The 26975-nt window shown below is 43.8% G+C and overlaps 2 protein-coding genes across 4 annotated transcripts; one reads left to right on the forward strand and one right to left on the reverse strand.

Moving 5' to 3' along the window:
* Positions 1-376: 376 nt before the first annotated feature.
* Positions 377-1309, reverse strand: MRPL36 (mitochondrial ribosomal protein L36). Of its 3 annotated transcripts, none has more exons than XM_068396920.1 (2): positions 1289-1309; positions 377-1138 (listed from the first exon to the last, which is right to left on the reverse strand). In XM_068396920.1, the coding sequence occupies exon 2, from the start codon at positions 1126-1128 to the stop codon at positions 805-807; it is 324 nt and encodes a 107-aa protein (XP_068253021.1). In that variant the 5' UTR covers positions 1129-1138; positions 1289-1309; the 3' UTR covers positions 377-804. The 3 variants fall into 3 exon arrangements, with proteins under 3 accessions (XP_068253021.1, XP_068253020.1, XP_068253022.1); XM_068396919.1 differs by lacking the exon at positions 1289-1309 and adding an exon at positions 1235-1278; XM_068396921.1 differs by lacking the exon at positions 1289-1309 and adding an exon at positions 1239-1257.
* A 70-nt stretch (positions 1310-1379) lies between these two features.
* On the forward strand, positions 1380-10255 carry NDUFS6 (NADH:ubiquinone oxidoreductase subunit S6). Its single transcript, XM_068396824.1, has 4 exons — positions 1380-1555; positions 2389-2442; positions 8266-8388; positions 10109-10255. Exons 1-4 carry the CDS (start codon positions 1418-1420, stop codon positions 10172-10174), a joined length of 381 nt encoding a protein of 126 aa, XP_068252925.1. The 5' UTR covers positions 1380-1417; the 3' UTR covers positions 10175-10255.
* Positions 10256-26975: the final 16720 nt, after the last annotated feature.

The following is a 26975-nucleotide window of genomic DNA, read 5'->3' on the forward strand; positions in this document are numbered from 1 at the left end:
GAATGGCCAATATATCATTAAATTACTTTAGACACTAAAACTTAAAAAATTGATTACTTTATACTAATTAAAGTACCTCCATGTCCCCTCCAAACCCACAGTGATAAGCAGCAACAGTTATTTACATTGGCATTACTGCAGCCACATGGGATTATGTCTGCTGCAACTCAATAGTTAAAAGAAATTTTTACCTCACCTATGAACCAAGACAAAAGCTAGAACATCACCTTTCAATGTAACACATTTAATATTATTTGCCACTTAAGAGCCCACCTGAGTTTGAAACTCAGGTTCTGTTACCACAGCTTTCAACATCCAGGTTTTTTTTTTTAAAGAAAGATTCATTGCATATTGCAATAATGCACAATCAGCAGCATTTATTTTCATTTTGCTTTAATTAAACACAAATGCATCTCAGAGTCTGATGATTCAGCTTTGTCTTTACTAATTTAACAGTGAGGTAAGTAAGGCTTCATGGCTAAGATGACAATAGGTCCTGGAAGTTGTGGCTTCCCATTTCAGTTCTCAGCATCCATGGTCTGAAGCTACCGCAAGGGCTGTCAAGAACTTGGCATGCTCTACGTTAGCGTGAAGTTGAAACCTTGTCACCTACACCGTTCTGTGATTTGTGTCCCCAGCAGTCAGCTATAAAGTCATGGGGTAGCCAGGGAAGCAGTAGCGGACCCAGTGGCAGGCACGCAGAAGGCAGGACTCGAGGCCCGACAGGCAGACACCACGTTACTTCTCTCCCCTCCGGAGCTCCGCAGCGGCGCTCCCAGCCGGGAGAGGCTCCCGGCCGCGGGGCTACAGCTTCCGCTGCTTGTGCCGGGGGTTGGTCTTGCAGCAGACGTACAGCCGGCCGCGCCGCCGGACGATGAAGCAGTCCTTACAGCGCCTCTTCAGCGAGGCTTTCGTCTTCAGCCCCGCGAGGAGCGGCGGCAGCAGCCCGGGCGGCGGCGGGACAGCCAGCAGGACGCGGGGGGCGGCCGCCCCGCACCACAGCGGCGGGACCCGGCTAACCGGCGCGGGCAGCGCCGCCGCCCTCCACCACGAGGCCAGGGAAGAGAAAGGCGAGCGGCCCAGCGGGCGGAGCGGCCCGGCGGCGGCCCTGGCTAGGAGGGACAGCATGCTCCGCGCCCTGTGGGGACAGCGCACCGGTGAGGACACCCGCCCCGCTCCCGCCTCCTCCCCACCAACGCCCCCCAGCCCCTGACAGAAGGCGCCGGGCACTGACGGACACCGGCACCACCGCCGCCGCTTCCCTCCTCAGGCCGTAGCCGCCGCTCACCCCAACAGAGACAACGCGCATGCGCGCACGCCGCGGCCCGGCGGAAGCGCTCGAGGGCCAGGGAGGGGCGGAGCAAGGGCTGCGCCTGCGCCCGTCCGCAAGAGCGCCGGGTCACGTGGCTGGTTCAAAATGGCGGCGCCCGGCGCGACCTTCCGCCGCCTGCTGCCTCTGAGCCGCTCGCTGCCGTCCCGCCCGATGCCCGCTGCCGTTCGGCCCTACGGTGTGCGGGCCTCCGGTACCGGCGAGCTGGTGACGCACACGGGGCAGGTGAGTGCGCGGCCCAGGGGTCGGTGCTGCCCCTCCGCTGCCCGGGTAGGGCAGGCGCGTCCGGGCCGCGTCTCCCGCCGTTGCCGGTGCCTGCGGGAAGATGCTCCCGGGGCTGCGAGCGGCCCGCGGGTGTGCCGCTTCCTTTGGTACGCGCTGTGGAAATTAACGCGCTTGGGTGATACCTAGGCGAAAGGTACGCGCGGTTTCAAAAAAAGGCTGTTAATTAGGAATAGGGTCATTAGCGATTGCCAAGCGTTGTGGCCTGAATCTAGCGTTTGACACAGCTGAAGAGTTGACAGGTAGGAGGCACCCTCGTGTCCGTGCCTGTGACTCCCTCTTACCCGTTCTTTGATGTAAAAACTGAGCGTGAGGTCTGGGGAGGCTTGTGTAGTGACTGGTGGGGATGTGAGAGGGGCACGGCTGGTGGAGCTGAAGTAGGAAGGTTCTCACTGCGGTTACTTGAGTCGAACATAAATAAAAATGAAACTTGAATTTCCTAGTTTGGTTCACCTTCCAGATGGCAGTGTGGGATCAAGGAACAGCATTGTCAGTAATAAATCTTATGTTCGCCTCTCTGGTCAGAGCTAAAGCTCCTGTTTACTAGCTTTAACACCCCCCCACCCCTTTTCTACTTTCCAACCTAAAAATTATTTTTCTATGTGAGAGAAACGGAAACTATTTTTTCTGTGCAGTACATACTTGTAAGATGATGGCAATACTTGAAGCTGAGGAAACGATTTAAACTATTTAGTCTTGACAGTGCTGTAAGCCTTTGTGTTCTTTGTTTATGGTCATTGCTTTTTAAATAAGATCAAGTTTATTTTATGTTTTAGGTATATGATGAAAAGGATTATAGAAGAGTTAGATTTGTGGGACGACAGAAGGAGGTAACTCATTCGACTTTTGCTCATGGGAGAGGGAGTGGTTTGTGGGGTTTTTTTATACCTGCTATTGATGTCCTCAACTTGCTTGTCATTAAAAAAAAACAACCAGCAACCAACCAAACCCAAAAACCACAGCCAAAACCAACTAACAAAAAACAACCCTACCAAAGCAAAACTGGTTTGGATTTTGGGAGTTGGTGTTTTTTTCACTACGGTGAAAATTCTTCTTTTAAGACAGTTTATAGTAGCTTCTGTGTACTTCCATACTTTTGGCAAATTTGGAAAATTCAAGACTTGCCCTATATCTGTTAAGTGCTGACATTTAGGCTGTGGAAGTTGTAGGCATTTGAGCATTTTAAACTTGGACCACTTTTTTGTGTTAAGCGTGTGTTTTAAGAAAATTTTAAGCATGTTTTTAGTGCCATTTGTGTTCAGAAAAATCACATAATTAAATGCTCTGCTGAATTTTGCATCTACATATCTGTTTAAATGTGTGTTTTGAAGCTTAATTTGCTTCTGCATAGTTAAAATCTTGATCTTTACCCAAACTGCGTTTTTAATGAGGCCACTTCATTTCCAGAGCCTGGGAAGCATTTGCTGAAACAATGATGTAACAAGCAAAACTAAATGAAATAACAAAGCCTCAAAGGCAAAGTCTAGTAACACCGGCATCAGCCAGGTGTACTACTGTGAAGTTTTCTTGTGGGCCTGTTGCTGCTGCTTATCAATAGAGTAGGTACGTGAAATTGTAAGTCCTTTAGCACCGAGTTCTCTCTAGTGATCGAGCAGCACAGCTCCATGAGGGATCTGCTGGCCTTTGGGAGAGAAACAGAGATTGTGTCAGCTAAATTGTATTCCTCAATGCCTGAGCATCTGATTGGTGCCTTAGTGTTAATGCTGTAATTGTTTATGTATAGTAGAGGCATTAAATATGAAGTGTGGTAGATTTTAAATGTAGTTGAATATAATTATTCCCTTCCTAAATTGACCTGAGCTAATTATGCCAATTTCTGAGTTTTCATATTGAGTGTACCTTATTGTATCACACTGTGTGGCAAAAATGGAGATTCTACGTGGGAAATAGTTAAATGAAAATGTCACTTAAAACGCTGAAGTAGTTTACTTCTGGGAGGATAGTGGCAAAGTGGGTCTCGCCCAAATGCAATGGCTGTTTCTGTGCTACTTCTGTAGCTTTGTAGGAAACGCTCCTTAAGCCTAATTCTCTGTAGGGCACTGGTCCCTCTGATGTGCCTTTGCCAGCAGCTGATTTCAGACTCTCTGTGGTGAGGAACACCTAGGGTTTCCAGTTCAGCTTAGTTCCTCCTTCTCCAGCAAAAAACAAGCTTTAAGTCTGCTGAGCAACGTTTAATGCTAGGTTTTAATTGTGAAACTAGAACAAAATGTACATGTTAAGTACTAAAACGATCCTCATCTGTGCTTATTAAGGGGATCTCTCTCTAGGGGCTTCACCGTTATTCCCCAGTGTGTTTCAGCTGCTAGTATTAGGGTTTGACAGCTGTGTCTGTAGTCTGAATGTTGTCTTGTTTCTGAAGCTAAAGCTAGCCTGTGAAGTTGGTAACTGTACTTCCTCGGTAGCTTCTTCTCTTTGCCTTCAGTACGCTCTGGGTGGTCGAGTCTGGCTTGTGATCGTCCCAGTCTGGCTGCGGCAGCTTTCTTGTCTGGGGACCCAGCCTCTGGATGCAGGTGCCCTCAGTGAGGGCATCTGGGTGCTGCACATGGCCTCTCCGAGCGGTGGGCAGGCCTGGGAACATGGCTTGGAGTATGTGGCTATTGTCCCCTTGGTTCTGCCAGCCTAATTGTTAATGAAATACATGTGTTTTAGCTAAAATAATTGTTTTCTGTGCTGGATTTTCTTGATTTGGCTGCTACAGTCAAAAATAACAAAAAAAGCTTTTACAAATACATCAACAGCAAAAGGAGGGTCAAGGAGAGTCTCCACCACTTGCTGAATGAGGAGGGTAGTGTAGTGTCAGGGGATGAGGAAAAGGCAGAGGTGCTCAATGCCTTCTTTGCCTCGGTCTTTAATGTCAAGACCGGTTGTCCTCAGGAGACTCGGCCCCCAGAGCCTGAAGTTAGGGACGGGGGGCTGTGTGAACCTCCCATGATCCAGGAGGAGACGGTTAGTGACCTGCTGTGCCAGTTGGACACCCACAAGGCTATGGGCCCGGATGGGATTCACCCCAGAATAATGAAGGAACAGGCAAATGAACTTGCCAAACCACTCTCTATTATCTACCGGCAGTCCTGGTTAACTGGAGAAGTCCAACTGACTGGAAATTAGCAAACATAACACCCATCTACAAGAAGGGTCAGAAGGACGATCCAGGGAACTATAGGCCTGTCAGCCTGACCTCGGTGCCAGGCAAGGTGATGGAACAGATCATCCTGAGTGCCATTACACGGCACATGCAGGACAAGGGGGGCATCGGGGCCAGCCAACATGGATTCATGAAAGGCAGGTCCTGCTTGACCAACCTGATCTCCTTCTATGACAAAGTGACCCTCTTAGTAGATGAGGGCAGGGCTGTGGATGTAGTCTATCTAGACTTCAGTAAGGCATTCGACACTGTCTCCCACAGCATCCTCCTAGACAAACTGGCTGCCCGGGGCTTGGATGGGTGGACTCTTCGATGGGTTAAAAACTGGCTGGATGGCCGAGCCCAGAGAGTGGTGGTGAATGGGGCAAAGTCCAGCTGGCGGCCGGTCACTAGCGGTGTTCCCCAGGGCTCAGTTCTGGGGCCGGTGCTGTTCAATATCTTTATAGATGATCTAGACGTAGGGATTGAGTGCACCCTCAGCAAATTTGCAGATGACACCAAGCTGGGTGGGAGTGTTGATCTGCTGGAGGGTAGGAAGGCCCTACAGACGGATCTGGACAGGTTAGATAGATGGGCTGAGACCAACGGCATGAGGTTGAACAAGAACAAGTGCCGGGTCTTACACTTCGGTCACAACAACCCCATGCAGCTCTACAGGTTGGGGGAAGAGTGGTTAGAAAGCGGCCCGGTGGAAAGAGACCTGGGGGTGTTGATCGACAGCCGGCTAAACATGAGCCAGCAGTGTGCCCAGGTGGCCAAGAAGGCCAATGGCATCCTGGCCTCTATTAAGAATAGTGTAGCCAGCCAGTCTAGGGAAGTGATTGTCCCCCTGTACTCGGCACTGGTGAGGCCACACCTTGAATACTGTGTCCAATTCTGGGCCCCGCACTTCAAGAAAGATGTTGAGGTGTTGGAGCGAGTCCAGAGGAGGGCGACCAAGCTGGTGAAGGGTCTGGAGGGTCTGACCTACGAGGAATGGCTGAGGGAGCTGGGGTTGTTTAGCCTGGAGAAGAGGAGGCTCAGGGGTGACCTTATTGCAGTCTACAGCTACCTGAAGGGAGGTTGTAGTGAAGTGGGAGTCGGCCTCTTCTCCCGAGCAACTAGCGATAGGACAAGAGGACGCAGCCTCAGGCTTCGCCAGGGGAGGTTCAGGTTGGACATCAGGAAGAATTTCTTTTCAGAAAGGGTTATTAGACATTGGAATGGGCTGCCCAGGGAGGTGGTGGAGTCACCATCTCTGGATGTGTTTAAGAAAAGACTGGACATGGCACTTAGTGCCATGGTCTAGTTGACGTGGTGGTGTCAGGGCAGCGGTTGGACTCGATGATCCCTGAAGTCTCTTCCAACCTGGCTGATTCTGTATTCTGGATGTGCAGAACTGGGGCATTAGTGCTCTCTGGCAAGGGCCTAAAGCAAGTAGCTGTGAGAAAACTGAGCATGGCAACTATTAAACTGCACCTGCTGCAGTCCAGCTAGGGTCATCCTGCCCTTGTACAACCCCTGAGGTACTGCAGGACCTAATTCAGCCTGCTTCGACTCTACCCTTTCTGTTGGGCAGTTGCAGCAGCTGAAGCTGTGAGGAGAACTGACCTCGGAGCTGCTCCAGTTTAAATATAACCTCCTGCCTTCCCTCTGGATCTTTGGACCTGGGTCCGTTCCAAGTTTGGTTTTATCTCTCGGCCTCCCAGACCATGTACTGGCACAGGCGAGTAGGTGGAGAGAAGCAGCAATGGGATTGTCAAACTGGCACTACAGACAGAAAAAAAAATTGCTCATTGAATTATGCATTGGGCAAGGAGCTTTTGGATGTGCCGAGGGAAACAGCCCCTTCCCACTAACTACCTCTGTGGGAATTGAAGGGACATGATGCAAGTGAAACCACTTATTTTTCTCCTCACAGTTTTTCTCAGTCTTTTTTTTTCTGGCATGTTTACCCTGCGAATTCCTAGACTCTTGTTTAGTAGGCTGAAGCACAGACAAGTCATAGCTGTGCAGTGAATGAGAGCTTGTTGCTTCCCCCCTTTCCTCACAAATAACCTTTGTGGTTAAGAAATGTTGGGAAGAGTGGAGTTCTGCTTCTGATCGTGAAGCTGAGATGCATCGTGGTGCTATCTCCCTCCTTCTTTAGCATGAAATGAAGGATGCACAATTTTGAGCGTTATTAAAAGCAGCAGTAAAAATCCTTGCAGGTTGGCAAAGATTACATACGACTTGCAGACACAGGCCCCAGGCAGTGAGGTTCTTGATGTTGCTAGTTTGCTTCAATACCAAAAGTTAATTTTTCATTAACTTTATTTAGCTATCATCTTCTTTAGGTAAAGAAAATCCATTTGTTGGCAAAATTGACTTTTCCACTGCTGTACCAAAAATGCAAATTTTGGGGAGACTTAATTGACGGCTTGGTGAAAGATCCTAAGTTGTTGTGTACTAGAACTATATAAAAATACTATTGTAGTTCTTAGGGATTAATTTAGTGGACACTTAGCTATCTCTTTCCTAAGAATCTCATCTTCATTCAAATACCAGGATGTTTATGAACCTTACACACAGAGCAGTAGATAGTGCCTTTGTTGGGTGTGCATATTATTTTATATTCCTATGTGTATAACACTGCCTTTGAAAAAGCTGGCCCCTCCTGGAGCATGTTGACCTGAGGGGTGGAGGTGGTTGTCTGCCCAGTGCTGGTGCAGACCGGGTGGGAAGAGGCTGGTGTGGATGAGGGAGGGAAGCGGTATGGCTGGGTGCTGTAGGTCCTCTTGAGGTGCAGGTTGCTGTGTTGCAGGCCTGTCCAGAGGTGGGTATGTTTGTCAGGCCACGTAGATGTGCTCTAGGAAAAAGCCCTACTTGTCAGTGATGTGCATATTCGGCAAGTGTGTATAAGATGGATTTACTAAGTGGCATAATGACATTTAGAGTTTTTTCTTTTCTTTCTAATGCTGAACAATTTGCCTTTCTGACTGTTGTTAGGCAACCCATTCATGTTTTCCTGAGATTCCTGTGCAGTAATGGAATAAGGTGCATGGTGAGAGGCTCTAAATTAACAGCAGTTGTTTTATCTCACTGCTGACCTTACTTGTCCCACCATTATTTTTGAGTTTATCAGCAGTGAGTCTTTTGCAATTTAATCATGTAGTCGCTAAAGCACAATACAGAGGCAGTGTCAGTTAAATATCTTCTGTTCTTGGCTTCTTGTTCCTTCTCACCTCTCTGCTGAATCTGCTTAGGTCACATTGTAAACCTGAGCACTGATGTGGCCTGTGTATCAGTGGAAGGGGATTACTTTTACAGAGTTTAACATGCGTAGTTCACTGATCTGGCTTATAGCACAGCCTAAGAGTTGGCAGAGGAGGTGGGAGGAAACCTATGCAGGAACTTCTCAAGATGGCTGTAGTGGAACTGCTTGGGGAGGCAGTAAATAGCAATTGCTTTTATTTTTTTTGCTGTCTGAGTGGTGAAGGTATCTGAAAGCTTCCTTTTTCTCTTACAGGTGAACAAGAACTTTGCAATTGATTTGATAGCAGAGCAGCCTGTGAGTGAAGTTGAAAGCAGAGTGATATCATGCGATGGTGGTGGTGGAGCTTTGGGACATCCTAAAGTATACATAAATTTGGTAATACCTTTGTTGTGCATATAGCATATTTTGCCTGTAAATTCTTGTTGTAAGATTATCTACTTTTTGACATGTTAGTTTAACAAAGTAAAAGGAGTAACCACCTGAGGTGATCATTTTATTTGGTGCCTAATATAAAATTAAGATTTCTAATCAGAAGAGTTAGAGAGTTTCCATTTGAAGTTACAGAAATTTCTTTTTGAAATTTTGATTTGTTTGATAGGACAATAATTTTTTTGAAACTGAAGTAATATGAACAAGCAGTGCCTTGGGAGCAAAAAAGAACATGCTTGTTGTGTTTCAAGAGACTTACTCTAGTTATTTAAATGCCACCATGTAGACTGAGGATATATTTGCAGTATTCTCAGGAATATGCAATTTATTTTGCATCCTACAAGTTCAAGGAAAAAAAAAAAAAAGAGGAAAAAAAAACCCCAACGAAACAAACTCCTCTTTCAGCCTTTGGGAATCTTGGTAGTTCTGAAGATTGAATGTTTTAATCATGGTCAGAGAATCAATGAAGAATAAATGTCTTCTTATCCTCCTGTTGACAGTAGTGATAGTTTCCAGTGTATTCTTATTCTAGAGAGTAAAAATATTGAGGCTACTGTCATATGACCTTGGTAGAATCAACGATAACCTGTTGCTTAGGTACCATTCTCAGGCAGACCCTGACTGCAGTTGTCTTAAAATCTTTGCTTGCTCACCTAAATTTTGACATTTGCTTAATACCCAAGAGAATGGTGAGGGAGAGCTGGTGTTCTTTAGTGTCAGTGTTGTGACTTCTAACTGGAATCACAAGCATTTCTAATTTGAACAAAGTAAGCACTTTATAATGATTCATTTTACATTATTCAAGTCAAATGCTCGGAGGTTCTAATTCATAACACTTAGGAAGGTTGTGTTCTTCAACTTAAGGTAACTTCTGTAGCACACTGCTGATCAGTTGCGTTTATGTTGATTTGTTTGACCTGCACCACAGTCTTCTTGAAGAATGCTTTAGTTTTTGTAAATTTTGACATCTTTTTGTGTTAACAACCAAATTACAGGACGTATGTGGTCTAGTTCTTGACAGCTAATGTTTGCGAGCAGAGAGAATGGTATTAGACCAGCTTGTTTCCCCTAGCCCTAACAATTGAAACCCAGGCTTTTGGGGGTGGAGGGTAGTCTGGATTTTTCACTTCTAATCATGTATTAAGGAAGGGGAACCATGAGATTACTTTGTTTCATGACTGCAAATAGTTATACTGCTAAATAACAGAAGATCCCTGAGTGTTTATCTAACTGTCTTGTCTTTTGGCGTGTTAAGAAGGACTAAAACAACAGTTCACAATCAGTCACGCTTCTAAATTTTAGGAAATATATGTGTCTTTTGGAAAGAAGAATAAAATTTTATACAGTAGTAACTGTTACTTTTCTCCAAAACACTTTCTTTTAGAATTTCTCTTGGAATCCTACTGAAATTTTCTCCTTCCTGCAACTAACCCTGTCACCTTACATTACTGGCCAACATTCTTGTCTAGATATAACTTGGAAATGCCAAATCCTATTCTGTATTAAAATAATTATGACATTATCTTACTTCCAGTGTTTCAAATAAGATTAAACTCTGTACTTCAGCTATATTGATCCACTTTATGATGGCACATGTAAATAAGAGAAAATTTGTAGTTTCTAAAAGTTTTATAAAGTGAAACTAGCAGCTGTTGTATTTTTGCAGGACAAAGATACAAAAACCGGAACATGTGGCTACTGTGGCCTTCAGTTTAAACAGAAACGTCACTGAAGGATCATCCCTACGTGCTTGCAGATTTCTGTTCAGATGTTAATGCTTAACTATAAATAAACAATATAATTAGAACACCAAGATTAGTGTCTGTGTTTATCTTAACTATGGAAAGTCCAGTCTGTACCTTTTTAAAACCCAGCTTGTCAGGTATTTGAGAGCTGAATGTAATTACAGTATCTGCTTTGTACTTAATTTGGGTTTTAAGGAACAAATGTCCTGCCTTGTTTGGCAGACTTCTCGCAGGCTTGGAAGTGGCCCTTGGCTGCAGCATAGGTTTGGTTTGTACTGGGTAGATTTGTATTCTTTTCAACACTGAATTGGATGTAAATGTTTACTGAGGGATTAATTATCCGAGGTGTTTGTCTTTTGGCATTGACCCTCTTAATTTATTCATGGCCTGGCATCTATAGCTAGATTCACAAACGGAAGCACAAAGATATGACAATATTCAGCATTACAACACTTACTCCTGGAAGCAAGATTGTCATCCCTGAATTAAGTAACTACAGTTGCTACTTGTTTTAAAGAAACAGCCGGTGCCTTAGAGTGGTAATTAGTGTGAGCTGGCGAACTACCTAAGCTGGCAGACATGAAAGGTGAGGACATAAGCATTTGTCCTCCAGTTGGGAGGATTAGAGTGTAAATATCTGATTCTGCTTGGGATTCACACCCTTTAAACCTCTTCAGGAACTGACTCTTGTCAGACTCAAAGTAGGGATTGCTCCATTACAGATAGCAGCTTCTACTCCTTTAATACAGATAATCTGACAATGAGAGCATCCACCTACGTGTAACACTGCCTAGGCCGTGTGAGACTGATTGTAGGACATCATCTACCTTTTTGCTTAATTTCACTTATGTAGCATTCTGTCATATAATCATGACACTGAAACAGGGCGTGTGTCTGGAGAAGGAGGGTCTGAGTAGTTGTGTGTTTAGAGGCTATCACTGCAATTACTCACATAGCTCCTTTTTTTCATTCATTCCACCTGTAAGAGTTTAACCTCCCTTTCTGTCTCTTCCCCTCCTTCCTCCTTCCCTATGTTTTTCTCTTTTCCATTGCTGCTGGGTTTAGTGATCATCTGACTGGCCTCCAATTCATTCTTTGTAATGACCTAGATTTAGGAAGCAATACTAGAGTTATGCATTGTAAATTCAGTGTAGGTTACTGAGCACTGACTTTTCTATAAGCCCAGCGTCTGACTGAGGCTAGATGGCTGTTACTATTGTAGTTTTGTAGTGTTAGTGCAATGGCCAAGTTCAAGAAGACTAATGTGTGTGGTGTTTTACGCAGCACCTGAGTGTGTACAAAGATGGCAAAGGATCCTTTCATAAAACCCAATAACTTGCATTCAGGCTATCTCACCTTATATAAAGGATCTGTCAACTGAGCATAAATGTGACATAATAAATAGTCTTCTGGTAAGTCCATCTCATGGTCTAAATATAAAGTAATTACTTGAACTTGCAGTGTCTGTCTTTAAGTGTAAATCTGGTTGCTCTGTAGTCTGGATCTCTGCCAGTTTGTAGAGTGTCTTGGCTGGCACAGTTCTCTTACAGTGCAATCATCTCTGCAAAGAGACCTGAAACAAGTCATCATATGTGGTCCTCTTCCTTGGGCCTTTGATTTTCTTATGAATAATACATCTGCTTGGATCACTGCTTCTCATAATAAATTAACAATGTTTAAATTGGCATGGCATCTGCTGAGGACCCAGACAAATCCTATCCCAATGGTCTCAACTATGGAATGCTGTTCTTGGATATTCTCCCTAAAGTACTTGTGATATGTGAAGCTGTTGACATCAGTGAAATAAAGAAGGTCTCTACTTCGTTCTGCTGATCTTCATAGGAAAACTTCAGACTTTGCACTTTATCATTTTCTGTATGCTAAGTTTATATATCTCATTGGGAATGGCTGTTTATGTGAAACCTTGCACTTTGAACTTGTGGAAAGGCCAACCTTGATCCACAGGAAAAAGAAGTGAAGGAGAGCAGAAACTCATTGTGGTGGTCACAAGCAGATACATGTGAAATAAATAGATCTGTGAGGATAGACTTAAACACATCAGTATCAAAGCAAGCATAGGCTAAAACACATGAGTATCAAATCAGCATTACAGTTCTCAGGCAACACATTCAGACTAGAAAGAAATAAGGAATAAAGCTTTCAGACTTAAATGCTATCAGTCACTGCTATATTTTTCATAGATAATTCATCCCAGGCTGGAACTGTAGTCTCCTGTTCTCGGTGCCAGAGTACAAACCATAGTTTAGACTCAGTCACTATGGAAATATGAAGTATTCTGCATCTGCACGTAGCTGATCTTAACAACTGTATCTTGCCTTTACCTACTAAAACAAGATAGTCTCTTTTCTCTTTACTGCCACATACATTAGCTTTCCTTGGTGAAAGTCACTACGTACTTAAACTTCCAAAACAAATAAGGACCATCCATCCTTTTCACAATATTACCCGCTAGCTGTCTGACCTCTAATTAAAGAGTAACTAAAATGAATTTACAAGGCACGGCCTGTTTGTTCACAAGAGCACAAAGCACTACTGTAACTATGGCATAATATGCACGTGCACCTGTTTTAAACCTTCTTTCAGTCATATGGCATCTGATTGTGGTCTGGAAGTTGCTCTTCTAACAGGATTCTCCAAATCAGCAAATAGAATCCCTATACTTCTTACTCTCTGACCTGCCAGCAATATTTGCACTTTTTATTTAATGCTGTTGCAAGTATCAGATAAAATGCAGCATACTGTAATAGCAATAGAAATGTCTGGTTCTGTAATATCCACATTGTCAGCATTCTTTGGTGTGTTCCCTGCTATTAGTCTACATTGTTTTGAGAGGCAATTAAATCTTTCTGTGGTGGTCTCCGAGTATGTAGTCTAAATTTAAAGCCAGGGATTATTGAGGAGCATGTCTGGCAATTCAGTCTTGCCAATGGAATAGATTAATCAGAGAAAAATGACCCTGCATTCACCTTGTCATAAAGTTCATGGTGCGAATTATGCATCTCCCTCTCCAGAGGTCCATCAGGACTGGTAAAACTAGGGAAGAATAGCAGTTTCAGTTTTCATAATCAGAAGCAATATAGTAGAGCAAAAAAAGTAGAATTAAAAACATGATGTGTATCGTTGCTCTAAATGTCACTGATGTGGATGATCATCCTTTCATGTGCTTTTATTTTTGCCAAGCATTGCCCAGTGTTAGTAGCCTGTGCAACAAGGTATGCATTGAAAACCTCACATGCCCAGGTTTCGCTCCAGGCTTTCCAGAACCCAAATAATTTTCTACTGACTGATTGCAGTGAGGGGTTTCAAGTGGAACATGATGATTATCCGTTTTTCCATGAACAAAGCAGCTCATGATGCTCAGATGTCTTTGAGATACGGTGAATTTAACTGACAGTTGCCAGAACTCACTTTTGTGCACCTCGAAGTTATTCGGTCATTATTGATTATTCCAGATTTGCATTGCCATCCAATCATTTGATGTGCATTTCACCATCCAAAATCCTCAGCATTCAGGTGTCAAAAATTGAGCTGACAAATCAAAAATTGGCATATGGAAGAACAGATTATGAAAGTGCAACAAAGGAACCAGGAGTGTAGTCTGTGCAATATGGAAATGATGTGATGGAGCACTGGGAATATTGCCTTAAAGTGCAATATTTTTAAAGGGGCTATTTTCCTTAGTGTGATACAAATGCTGTGAGAATATGCATAACTGCACTTATCCATGCATCTTCTGCTGATACAACATGATGCTTTAGGAAGTCCTCCCCATCACCCTGCTGTGCACACATTTTTATTGACGTACTGGCAACTGTACACAAGGACAAATGCTATCAACAGCACTTTCTAGTGGAGGTGTCATCTTAGTGAGCACTAGAATTCAAGCAAAAAGTTCTTATCCCAAAGCAGCGTAAGCAGTGTGAATCCAGTCGTGAAATGAAAATACACTTAAACATTATGAAATTTGTAAAACTAGCTGCAGCTTTGTAGGTATTTTGCCACCTTTTTATAATGTTTGGATTTGGATGTATTTTCTCCTTTACATTTTTTAACTTTCTTTCTGTTTTCATTCTTGTCCTCTTCCATGTTTCTGTTGCTCCCCTCACCCCCAGTCCCTTTGTTAAGGCCTAGGTCTTTGACAAAGCAATGGTTATCTTATAACGAAGTTGTCTCTGAAACAGCCTCTAATGCTTATCTCCTGCTTCAATAAAAGAGTGCCTAACTCAAAAGCCTGTTCTTGTCACTTGGTCTAAGGCGTAAATTAAAGTGATCTAAGTAGGCAGGCATTTGGCTAGGTTTTCTTTTAATGTTGTGTGGATCAAGAAGTCTAGACTGCTTTCACTACTGTCATTAATGATTAAAATGAGATCTCATTATTTTTGACTAATTACAAACAGGAGAAAGATCTAAGAGAAAATTTAAGACTATAGTATCGCAACCTGGTAAAATATTGCATAAACTCTAGTCTTCACTTATAATTTGTCTTAACAGCAAGTCATTTCTGGTTGTGTTAACGTTGTCTAAATATTGAAATCATTGACTTTTGTTGGCATGAATAACTTTATAAGATTTAAATTTGTTTTCTCTATGGGAGATATAAAGAAGAGCGGGAAATCACAGAATACAGAATCACAGAATCAATCAGATTGGAAGAGACCTCTGGGATCATCGAGTCCAACCATTGCCCTGACACCACCATGTCAACTAGACCATGGCACTAAGTGCCATGTCCAGTCTTTTCTTAAACACATCCAGAGATGGTGACTCCACCACCTCCCTGGGCAGCCCATTCCAATGTCTAATAACCCTTTCTGAAAAGAAATTCTTCCTGATGTCCAACCTGAACCTCCCCTGGCGAAGCTTGAGGCTATGTCCTCTTGTCCTATCACTAGTTGCTCGGGAGAAGAGGCTGACTTCCACTCCACTACAGCCTCCTGAAGGGAGGTTGTAGACTGCAATAAGGTCACCCCTGAGCCTCCTCTTCTCCAGGCTAAACAACCCCAGCTCCCTCAGCCATTCCTCGTAGGTCAGACCCTCCAGACCCTTCACCAGCTTGGTCGCCCTCCTCTGGACTCGCTCCAACACCTCAACATCTTTCTTGAAGTGCGGGGCCCAGAATTGGACACAGTATTCAAGGTGCAGCCTCACCAGTGCCGAGTACAGGGGGACGATCACTTCCCTAGACCGGCTGGCTACTCTATTCCTAGTAGAGGCCAGGATGCCATTGGCCTTCTTGGCCACCTGGGCACACTGCTGGCTCATGTTTAGCCGGCTGTTGATCAGCACCCCCAGGTCTCTTTCCGCCGGGCCGCTTTCTAACCGCTCTTCCCCAAGCCTGTAGAGCTGCATGGGGTTGTTGTGACCGAAGTGTAAGACCCGGCACTTGTTCTTGTTCAACCTCATGCCGTTGGTCTCAGCCCATCTGTCTAACCTGTCCAGGTCCCTCTGGAAATCAGCATAGAAGCCTGCTGTAGTGTATTTACTTGGGACAGAATGACTTTTAATTTTTTTTTTTTTCCAAAAGATGTAGTTAGGAACACACCAAAAAAAAATAGTTTTTTCTGGCCATATACATTCATCTGCTAAACTTTGATTTGTTATAAGAAAGAGTAAGTTTCGAGAAAACTTGGAGTAAAGTACTTCTTTGTTTCCAGGAAGGAAATGTTGATGAAGGGAAAGAGAAAATAGCACAAGATGCATCTTCTCCCACTTCTCTAAATACTCTGCAATTGATAGCAGACCTATGATTTAGTACCTAATTAGACTTAGGGAAGTATCTTAATCTTTGGACTGCAAAGTGCTCTTTGGAAGCTTTTCTCCTTTACAAAATGTAAAACCTGATTCTGGGGCATCAGCTGCTGAAAGGAGATCTGAAATGTCTTTTAATACTAAAAAACAGATTTCTAAAGAAAATGGTGTAACAGCGACTGTAATAGAAAACCTCAAATGGTTATATGAAACAAGATTATTAGCCCTAAGCATCTGTTCATTATCTGTAGGGAAAAAGGTAATGTTGTATTGGAGAATTCTAATGTGAATGATGTGTACAGCAGATGTCACGTTAACAGTCCTAAATCTTAACCGAATCTATCAAATTATGTCCTGAACTCTGACTTGAAACAGTAAGGACAGGGACTTTCTTTTAGTGCCTTTTGATAAACAACTTTGAGGCTGTTGTTTTGTTGATTTGGTTTTTTTTTTTGAGTGCTTCACGTGGGTAGTGAGACTGTCCAGAAAAATAACTTATTTTGCAGCATTTGAGTAAATATAAAAAACATATCAGGTAGATGCTAAGGACAGACATCTTGGTTGATGTAAAGGTGCTTTCAATTTAAAGGTTTAAAATAATAGAATGCCATTATCCCTGTTGTGTACTGAAGGCACGTTGGAAGTACTGCAGTGTGACTGAAGAGTGCGATCTGCCTGACCTAATTGTAACTTGGAGTGCCTGGGTCTGAGGGAGGCTGGACACTGAAAATTTGTGACTAAAGGATTGTCAGAAGGAAAAAAGGTTTTCTTCCATAAACATATTCCATATGCCAATGATTCTACTGTTGTCCCCAATAGCCCAGTTCCCTCTGTGAGGGGAGAGGGCGTGGACACATTTGAAATGAAGCATTGCAAGGGCTGAGATTGGCAGAGGTATTGTAGGAGTTGCCCTGTTGATTGCTCCAGAGCTTCTCCTGCAGAACTGTGAATCCCGCAGAGCTGTGGCCTCCTGCAGAGCGCTCTCAGAAGCAGCACACCTAGAGTGAGGGCTGGACTGGCTCCAAATTCTGCTTGTGCCAACTCTGAAAAACAAGGTGAGGGATGTGCAGAGGGGGGATACGGGGCTAATGTTTGAATGTACTGTCTACTAGTCACTCATAACCATGAGGATCAGGAACAAGGCTATTTCCTTGTAGACACTTTGGAGAAGATTCTTACCTAATATTGTTGATTTATTAATTGATTTATAAACTCTCTTGAGTTTATGTTAATTCTTGTTCGTTCTGCACAGGTATATTTCTGGAGGTTTAAAATAACTTGGACTCTGTGCCTATGAATTGGATGTGGTGAAATGTGGTATCTTCAGATCTGGCAAATGAGTTTCACAGAATCACAGAATCACAGAATGTTAGGGATTGGAAGGGACCTCAAAAGATCATCTACTCCAATCCCCCTGCCGGAGCAGGATTACCTAGATCATATCACACAGGAAAGCGTCCAGGCGGGTTTTGAATGTGTCCAGAGAAAGAGACTCCACAACTTCTCTGGGCAGCCTGTTCCAGTGTTCAGTTACCCTCACCGTAAAGAAGTTTTTCCTCATATTTATGTGGAACCTCCTGTGTTCCAGCTTGCACCCATTGCCCCTTGTCCTGTCAATGGATGTCACTGAGAAGAGCCTGGCTCCATCCTCATGACACTTGCCCTTTACATATTTATAAACATTAATGAGGTCACCCCTCAGTCTTCTCCAAGCTAAAGAGACCCAGCTCCCTCAGCCTCTCCTCATAAGGGAGATGTTCCACTCCCTTAATTATCTTCGTGGCTCTGCGCTGGACTCTCTCTAGCAGTTCCCTGTCCTTCTTGAACTGAGGGGCCCAGAACTGGACACAATACTCCAGATGCGGCCTCACCAGGGCAGAGTAGAGGGGGAGGAGAACCTCTCTTGACCTGCTAACCACACCCCTTCTAATACACCCCAGGATGCCATTGGCCTTCTTGGCCACAAGGGCACATTGCTGGCTCATGGTCATCCTGTTGTCCACTAGGACCCCCAGGTCCCTTTCCCCTACGCTGGACTCCAACAGGTCTGCCCCCAACTTGTACTGGTACATGGGGTTGTTCTTGCCCAGATGCAGGACTCTACACTTGCCCTTGTTATATTTCATTAAATTTCTCCCCGCCCAACTCTCCAGCCTGTCTAGGTCTCTCTGAATGGCAGCACAGCCTTCCATTGTGTCAGCCACTCCTCCCAGTTTGGTGTCATCAGCGAACTTGCTGATAGTGCACTCTATTCCCTCATCCAAGTCATTAATGAATATATTGAATAGTACTGGTCCCAGTACCGACCCTTGAGGGACTCCGCTAGATACAGGCCTCCAACTGGACTCTGCCCCGTTGACCACCACTCTCTGGCTTCTTTCCTTCAGCCAGTTCACAATCCACCTCACTACCCAATCATCCAGACCACACTTCCTCAGCTTATCTGTGAGGATGCTGTGGGAGACTCTGTCAAACACTTTACTGAAATCAAGATAGACCACATCCACAGCTTTACCATCATCTCTCCACTGGGTTATGTCCTCATAAAAGGCTATCAGGTTGGTTAAGCATGGCTTCCCCTTGGTGAAGCCATGTTGACTGCCCCTAATGATCCTCTTATCCTTGATATGCCTCGAGACAGCACCAAGGACAAGTTGTTCCATTACCTTTCCAGGGATGGAGGTGAGGCTGACTGGTCTATAGTTTCCTAGATTTGTGGATGGGAGTTCGAGTTGGCTCCCTTCATACTTGAGAAGAACAGATTGCTTGGGTTTTTGGGAAGGAACAGTGAGGTTTGGGAAGGAACAGTTTGAGCTGGCTGGTTTTATTCCCAGCAGCCCTTGAAGAAGGATTACTGACATTACCTGCACGTGTGCATGTTGCGATGTTGTCCACAGTTGTAGTCTTCCAGTTATGAATACTGGTCGTCTAGCCAGAACATGTGCTTGGGTCTATTTTGCTTGGTTTATGTGCCCTGATGACCTTCCTGTAACCAAAGCAAAGGAGAAGTGTAGGGTCGGGAGAAAGAATGGGACTAATGTACAGCTGCAGTGATTTGTGGTCAGGGCTTTGGAGTTTGGGAAACCAGGTTCTATGGCTGAGAAATAGCTCTGCACGCTTGGTTTCCGAATCACAGCAACAGCTACTGGTAGCATAGCCAGAGGTTACTGTGTTTTGTTTGCATATAATAAAGCTGTGCCAGTAAAACACACTTCAACTTATAGATGGCCTAGAAAAGAGGCTGGAAAGTGAGATGGCAAAGCTTCCCAATCAGTTTATTTGAGATAGGAAAGAGAAGGGCTCTGGAGAATTACCAAAAGAGCTTTTTAGACTGACTGGGCAACACCCCCCACCCTCCAAACTACTGAAATGTGGTGTAGATAAATGTAAAGTGGTACACGTGAGCTTAGTTTCGCATACAAAATTATGAATCTGAGCTGTTATCAAGTATTGTCTGAGCTGAATCAGACAGGAGTGAGATTCTAGGGTTATCACATTTCCATTTTTTAAAAAAATAAGCTCAAAGCTCAGTAGCAGTCACAGAATCAAGTCTGTAATAGGAATTATTGTGAAAGGAATAGTATGTGAAACAGAAAACAGTTATGCTGCTGCCTCAAGTAATTGTTTACCCACACCTTGTATTTTCCGTACAGTTCTGGGCTTTCTATTTAAATAAAAAATAAAATAACTATAAGGCATGTTAGAATGGGAAAAAGCTTAGAGAAGTACAAACAGGATAAAGGTATGGGTGCTTTCTGTAGAAGGAAGGACAGGTCAAGTAGTCTGGGACTCTTTTTAATCTGTTTAGGATTATGATAGAGGTCTACAAAATTCTGAATGGTAGGGAAAAGGTGGATTGACTGTTTTAGAGGACAAATCACAGAAATTTGTAAAAGCCAGAAAATAATGATGAGCTGATTCTTTTGGGAGTATTTACTCAGGTTAAAAAGAAAAGTGCTTTTTTTTAAAAAAAAAAAGTTGGGTGTGCTATATGGACATTTTACTTGTTGGCTTAGAGCCAGGACTAAAGGAGACCCCACGGATTAAAAACTTATCCCCATGTTCAGAGGACAGCTAGTAGAGCTATAAAATTAAGTAATACTTATATTTTAAAAGTCTGAAGGAAAATGAAGAAAATAAAAGGGGAACAAAACCGATAGTGAGCATAACTAAGGCTGATAAGAAGCATTGAATAACTTTAGGATCAGAAAGAGTCTTAACAGATGTATTGGTCTAATGTGAGAGGGATGTGGTGAAATTGTTGTGATAAAAAGATAGGAAAATTAAAAGATGTATCTGTTATATTATATAATTGTATAATAGGAAGTCAATGAAATAATTTCCAGTAATAGGCACTCAAGGGGTTGCACTTTAGTAGCTGCTAAATTTAGACATTTTTAAATTAGTGTGCCCAGATAATTAGTTTCAACAGGGCTGTCCAATGAGCTTCGTGGATCATTAATGTTGATTTTTGATAAGCTTTAAAATACTGGAGAAAGAGGACAAAAATGGCTAATGTGCCAATATTCAAAGAGGGTGAAAGGCATGACCTGGATAATTACATGTCTGTCAGCTTGACATCACTTCTGGGCAAAATAATAAGGGACCTAATTAATAATGAATTAAAGAAGTGTTGTATAATTAGTGAAAATCAACATGAGTTATAGGAAAACCAGACCATGTCAAGCTAGCCTGATGTATTTTTGATGAAATTAGAAGTAGTAGTTGATAAAGCTAAAAGTGTTAATGTAATATCCTCTGATTTCTGTGAAGATTAGACTTAGTAGTAGTCCATATTTTGATTCAGAAATGAAAGTCTTGTGTAATCAACCAGCAACACTTCACATGTTCTACATGCATTAAAGGGTAGCTAATTCTTAGGTGTGAAAATGTCAGTGTAAAATGGGACTCATCGCTGAAAGGATGCATTCCTCTTGGACTCTTGATGGCATCCTTTCTCAACCCTATGGCACTTAGCTTCTTATCAGTGTCCTAAAAAAACGTAATTGCTACTGATGGCTTGCTGAGGATTGAAAGGTTGAAGCATTGTTAAGTAAGGAAGAGGATTCAGCAGTGATACCGTTCGTTGCCACTTACCCAGCCAAAGTTGGCACAAAGCTGAATGTGTTTCAATGCAATGAACTGTACAGGAAAAATAAAATGCTGTCCATATTTATTGAAAAAAATGTACTTCTCTAAAGTGATAACTGTAACAGCCTGAGTTATGATTTACCCTGCGTGAGCCTTAGTGACTTCAGGTAACAGGAAACATTGACTGTTACATTTGACTGGGGGAGTTTGTTGATCATCAGATCACTATGAGTTTCCAGTTCAGTTCTGTGTCTTAAATAACTTTTATGAACTTTGGGGGGATAAATAGAGATGTATTGAGTAGGCATATCTTTCTGAATGTGATGAGTGCATTTGTTGCTCAGATACTGTGTCCAGTTTGAGGTCTGTGGTTCGCTATTAATATGGCTAAATTAGAGAAAGTTCAGAGAAAGCCATGGCACTAATTACAAGAGTAGAAAATGTGTTGTGTAGTGAAAGATCTAACAAGCTCATCTTTGCACTTCCTCATAAATGAGGTTAAGGGATGAGTTGTTCAGGGTCTACCAGTACAAATGCAGGGAACAAAACCTTGATAATGGGCTCTTTAGTCTGGCTAAAAAGGATAAGATCTAGCCAGTGGAAGCCATAGACAAGCAGATTCAGACCAGGGGAAAGGAGGCTTCACAGTGTGGTAATTTACCAAGGACTGCAGTAGATTCTGCAGCAATTCCTGACTCTATTTTTAAGGTTGCTGTTTTCTAAAATGTGTGGTAATTGAAACAAGACTGGAATCTGGAAACCATTATGGACTGTGTTACAAAGGTAATTAGATCATTGTCCATTCTCAGTCTGCAGAAATGAAATGTGTATCAGGCCAGAGACACTGGTTCCACTGAACAGTGGTGCTATTAAAAAAGTCTTCCAGACCTGATTCTGAATAAGGCACGGAAAGGACTTGAACTTTGTTTTCCCACAAAAATACTCTAGTAGTCTGAGGGATGGGGGCTTGAAGTCTGCTGTTGCAAAAGAATCTCTGGCTTTGTAGCAATGTGGAAAAAGACTAAACCTCAAATCCTGATGTTTATCATGAGGAGGAATTGTCATCGTCTGCTCGGTGCCTAATGAAGCCAGACAAACAAAAATAAAAAAGAGTCATCGCTTTAGGACATGGACAATTGGAGGACTTCATATCTGTTCTCACTTTCTCAGTTAAGAGAACGTATGTGAAATCTGCATTACTTTTGGGGATGAAAATGAAAAGGGATTGTTTCCATTCGAACTTAAGTCCCAGCTTCCAAAGGTTACCGTAATTTTATTTTTGTCAGTGTTGCTTTTGTGGTGCTCTTGATACTACACCAGACTGAGGAATGAAGAGGCTTGTACTTTGCTAAGCTTTGCTTACACTTCTAAATGCCTCTCTGGATTACAGTGGCTTCTCAGGTTTTCCGTGACTTTGATGAAATAACTAGCATTCAGCATTTCCTCTGTTGGATAATAGCATCTTCCTCAAGAACAGCCATGGAATAAAGTGTTTGGTGTTTAATCATGAAATGTCTGATGTTCATGCCAACTAGCATAAGTTAGAAGTCATCATGTTGAGACATTTTGGGGGAGCCTAAGACAATATTAGGGGAACCTGTACATATCAGTGAAATGACTATCTTTAGTAATGCTAAGAGCAATTGGAAGGATTTTTAAAGTATATTAAAAAAAAAAAACAAACAACAAAAAACCCTAAACAATAATCCTTGATAGTGGTCTACATTAAAGAGATAAAAATATCATAAATATTCAAAAGGGAGAAAATATTTAATAAATAATGTCCTGTGATTGGAAAACAGCTACCTTTATATTAAACGATGGTGAAATATGTTCTATTTTAACAGTAAATTGAAAGGATGTTGGGCATATACTCCCAGTAAAGACCTTTAGACTTGCAGACTGGATAACATCAAAAACAGTTGGCTGAAGAGCTTTCACTGTCACTAATATTGACAGATCTAGCCTCTTGGAACACAGGTAAGCCTTCAGAAAACTGCAAGAAAGCTAATATGGTAGTATTTAAAGATGTTGTTGATGGCAGCATCTTGCTGGTCATTCGTATAGTTTCCTGCTCCATTAAAAGAAAGTGATAACGTCTGGTATTATACCTACCTTTGTTTTCTTTTGCTAAGATGCACAGAAAGAGGGTTTTTTTTGTGACTTAACACTCAGCAATTTTTCAACACCTTAAAAATATGATTAGCTGCAGTGAATATAATAACCTAGCATTAAGCGAACTGCTGCTGCATGCAGAAATAACATAGTGGGGAGGGAATCCCCTTTGTATACAAGGGAATGAAATGCCTGTACACCAATGCACACAGCATGGGGAATAAACAGGAGGAGTTAGAAATCCGTGTTCGGTCGGGGGGCTATGATCTAGTGGCAATTACAGAGACTTGGTGGGATGCCTCGCATGACTGGAATGTGGTCATGGATGGCTATGTCCTGTTCAGGAAAGACAGGCCGCTAAGGAGAGGTGGTGGAGTTGCTCTTTATGTGAGAGAGCAGCTAGAATGTATTGAGTTCTGTCCAGGGGCGGATCAGGAGCGAGTTGAGAGTTTGTGGGTGCGAATTAAGGGGCAGGCTGGCAGGGGTGATACTGTTGTGGGTGTCTATTACAGGCCACCGGATCAGGATGAGGAGGGTGATGAGGCCTTCTACAGGCAGCTGAGAGCAGTCTCGCAATTACAGGGTCTGGTTGTCATGGGGGATTTCAACTACCCTGATATTTGCTGGGAGGCCTACTCAGCCAGCCATCGCCAGTCCAGGAGGTTCCTCCAGTGCATTGATGATAACTTTCTGATGCAAATGGTGGATGAGCCAACTAGGAGAGGAGCGCTGCTGGATCTTATCCTCACTAACAAGGAGGGTCTGGTTGAAGAGGTGAAGGTTGAGGGCAGCCTTGGTTGTAGCGACCATGAGATGGTAGAGTTCAGGATCTCATGTGGCAGGACCAGAATAGCTAGCAGAACCACAACCCTGGACTTCAGGAGGGCCAACTTTGGCCTTTTCAAGCAATTGCTAGGGGAAATCCCATGGGACAGGGTACTAGAAGGTAAGGGGGCCCAAGATAGTTGGTTAGCATTCAAGGACTGCTTCTTCTGAGCTCAAGATCAGAGCATCCCAGCAGGTAGGAAGTCAAGGAAGGGTACCAGGAGACCTGCATGGTTGAACAGGGAACTGCTGGGCAAACTCAAGTGGAAGAAGAGGGTGTACAGATCGTGGAAGGAGGGGCTGGCCACTTGGGAGGAATATAAGTCTGTTGTCAGAGGATGTAGGGAGGCAACTAGGAAAGCTAAGGCCTCCTTGGAATTAAACCTTGCAAGAGAGGTCAAGGACAACAGAAAGGGCTTCTTCAAATACATTGCAGGTAAAGCCAACACTAGAGGCAATGTAGGCGCACTGATGAATGAGGTGGGGGTCCTGGAGACAGAGGATAAAAAGAAGGCGGAGTTACTGAATGCCTTCTTTGCCTCTGTCTATACTGCTGGAGGCTGTCCTGAGGAGCCCCGGACCCCTGCGGCCCCAGAAGAAGTCAGGATAGAGGAGGAATCTGTCTTGGTAGATGAGGGCTGGGTCAGGGACCAATTGAGCAACCTGGACGTCCATAAATCCATGGGCCCTGATGGGATGCACCCGCGGGTGCTGAGGGAGTTGGCGGAAGTCATTGCTAGGCCACTCTCCATCATCTTTGCTAAGTCGTGGGCAACGGGAGAGGTGCCTGAGGACTGGAGGAAAGCGAATGTCACTCCAGTCTTCAAAAAGGGCAAGAAGGAGGACCCGGGTAACTATAGACTGGTCAGCCTCACCTCCATCCCCGGAAAGGTGATGGAACAACTTGTTCTTGGTGCTGTCTCTAGGCACATCAAGGATAGGGGGATCATTAGGGGCACTCAGCATGGCTTCACCAAGGGAAAGTCATGCTCAACCAACTTGATAGCCTTTTATGAGGATGTTACCCGGTGGATAGATGATGGTAAAGCTGTGGATGTGGTCTATCTCGATTTCAGTAAAGCGTTTGACACGGTCTCCCACAGCATCCTCGCAGCTAAACTGAGGTAGTGTGGTCTGGATGATTGGGTAGTGAGGTGGATTGTGAACTGGCTGAAGGAAAGAAGCCAGAGAGTGGTGGTCAATGGGACAGAGTCCAGTTGGAGGCCTGTATCTAGCGGAGTCCCTCAAGGGTCGGTACTGGGACCAGTTCTATTCAATATATTCATTAATGACTTGGATGAGGGATTAGAGTGCGCTGTCAGCAAGTTCGCTGATGACACAAAACTGGGAGGAATGGCTGACGCGCCGGAAGGCTGCGCAGCCATTCAGAGGGACCTGGACAGGCTGGAGAGTTGGGCGGGGAGAAATTTAATGAAATATAACAAGGGCAAGTGTAGAGTCCTGCATCTGGGCAAGAACAACCCCATGTACCAGTACAAGTTGGGGGCAGAGCTGTTGGAGAGCAGCGTAGGGGAAAGGGACCTGGGGGTCCTAGTGGACAACAGGATGACCATGAGCCAGCAGTGTGCCCTTGTGGCCAAGAAGGCCAATGGCATCCTGGGGTGTATTAGAAGGGGTGTGGTCAGCAGGTCAAGAGAGGTTCTCCTCCCCCTCTACTCTGCCCTGGTGAGGCCACATCTGGAGTATTGTGTCCAGTTCTGGGCCCCTCAGTTCAAGAAGGACAGGGAACTGCTAGAGAGAGTCCAGCGCAGAGCCACGAAGATGATTAAGGGAGTGGAACATCTCCCTTATGAGGAGAGGCTGAGGGAGCTGGGTCTCTTTAGCTTGGAGAAGAGGAGACTGAGGGGTGACCTCATTAATGTTTATAAATATGTAAAGGGCAAGTGTCATGAGGATAGAGCCAGGCTCTTCTCAGTGACATCCCTTGACAGGACAAGGGGCAATGGGTGCAAGCTGGAACACAGGAGGTTCCACTTAAATATGAGGAAAAACTTCTTTACGGTGAGGGTGACTGAACACTGGAACAGGCTGCCCAGAGAGGTTGTGGAGTCTCCTTCTCTGGAGACATTCAAAACCCGCCTGGACGCGTTCCTGTGTGATATGGTCTAGGCAATCCTGCCCCGGCAGGGGGATTGGACTAGATGATCTTTCGAGGTCCCTTCCAATCCCTAACATTCTGTGATTCTGTGATTCTGTGTGAATACATTCACCTTCTTGGATAGCATAGTGCTGGAAGCTTATACAGATTTGGTTGTCCACTGTGCCTGCTAGATCCTCACTCGTTGCAGTTCCTATGCTATAGATTTGTTCTGTATGCTAGTTCTGTTCCTGACTGTGGGACCTTGCACTTGATTGTATGAAATTTCATAGAGCTTAGATGCACTCATCTGAGTGGTTCAAATCACTTTGTAAGCAGTTCTAGCTCTGTCTTTTTTTTCACTCCTCTGCAAATATTTGCATAATCAGACATGGTTTTATATTTCTTTCTAATTCTGGAAAAGAGTTTTGTGTGGTGTCAGGACTTGCCTAATGAGAAACATCCCTGTTTGACAAGGATTTCCTCATTTGGAGCAACTTTTTGAAATCTGCTACCTAGTTATTTCTAATTTAATCTCATGATAGAAAAATAACAATACTATAAAGCTTTTCCTAATGAACTCAGAGCACTTACTGGCCTTACATCTTTTACAATATCGATTTTTTCCTTATGTCTTCTGTTCTTTAAGTTTTGATTAATTTATATAGAACATTTTCTGTATTCCCTATTTTTCACTGTTTTTTATGTCTGTTGTTACAGAATCACAGAATCACAGAATCACAGAATGTCAGGGATTGGAAGGGGCCTCGAAAGATCATCTAGTCCAATCCCCCTGCCGGAGCAGGATTACCTAGATCATATCACACAGGAACGCGTCCAGGCGGGTTTTGAATGTCTCCAGAGAAGGAGACTCCACAACCTCTCTGGGC

This window comes from Nyctibius grandis, chromosome 3 (genome assembly GCF_013368605.1).
Source record: "Nyctibius grandis isolate bNycGra1 chromosome 3, bNycGra1.pri, whole genome shotgun sequence".
NCBI lineage: Eukaryota > Metazoa > Chordata > Aves > Nyctibiiformes > Nyctibiidae > Nyctibius > Nyctibius grandis.

Coding starts and splice junctions, on each gene's coding strand:
- MRPL36 (XM_068396920.1), bottom strand. CDS start 1,128: ATGCTGTCCCTCCTAGCCAGGGCCGCCGCCGGGCCGCTCCGCCCGCTG.
- NDUFS6 (XM_068396824.1), top strand. CDS start 1,418: ATGGCGGCGCCCGGCGCGACCTTCCGCCGCCTGCTGCCTCTGAGCCGC. Junction 2,443..8,265: donor TTGTGGGACGACAGAAGGAG/GTAACTCATTCG, acceptor TTTCTCTTACAG/GTGAACAAGAACTTTGCAAT. Junction 8,389..10,108: donor CTAAAGTATACATAAATTTG/GTAATACCTTTG, acceptor GTATTTTTGCAG/GACAAAGATACAAAAACCGG.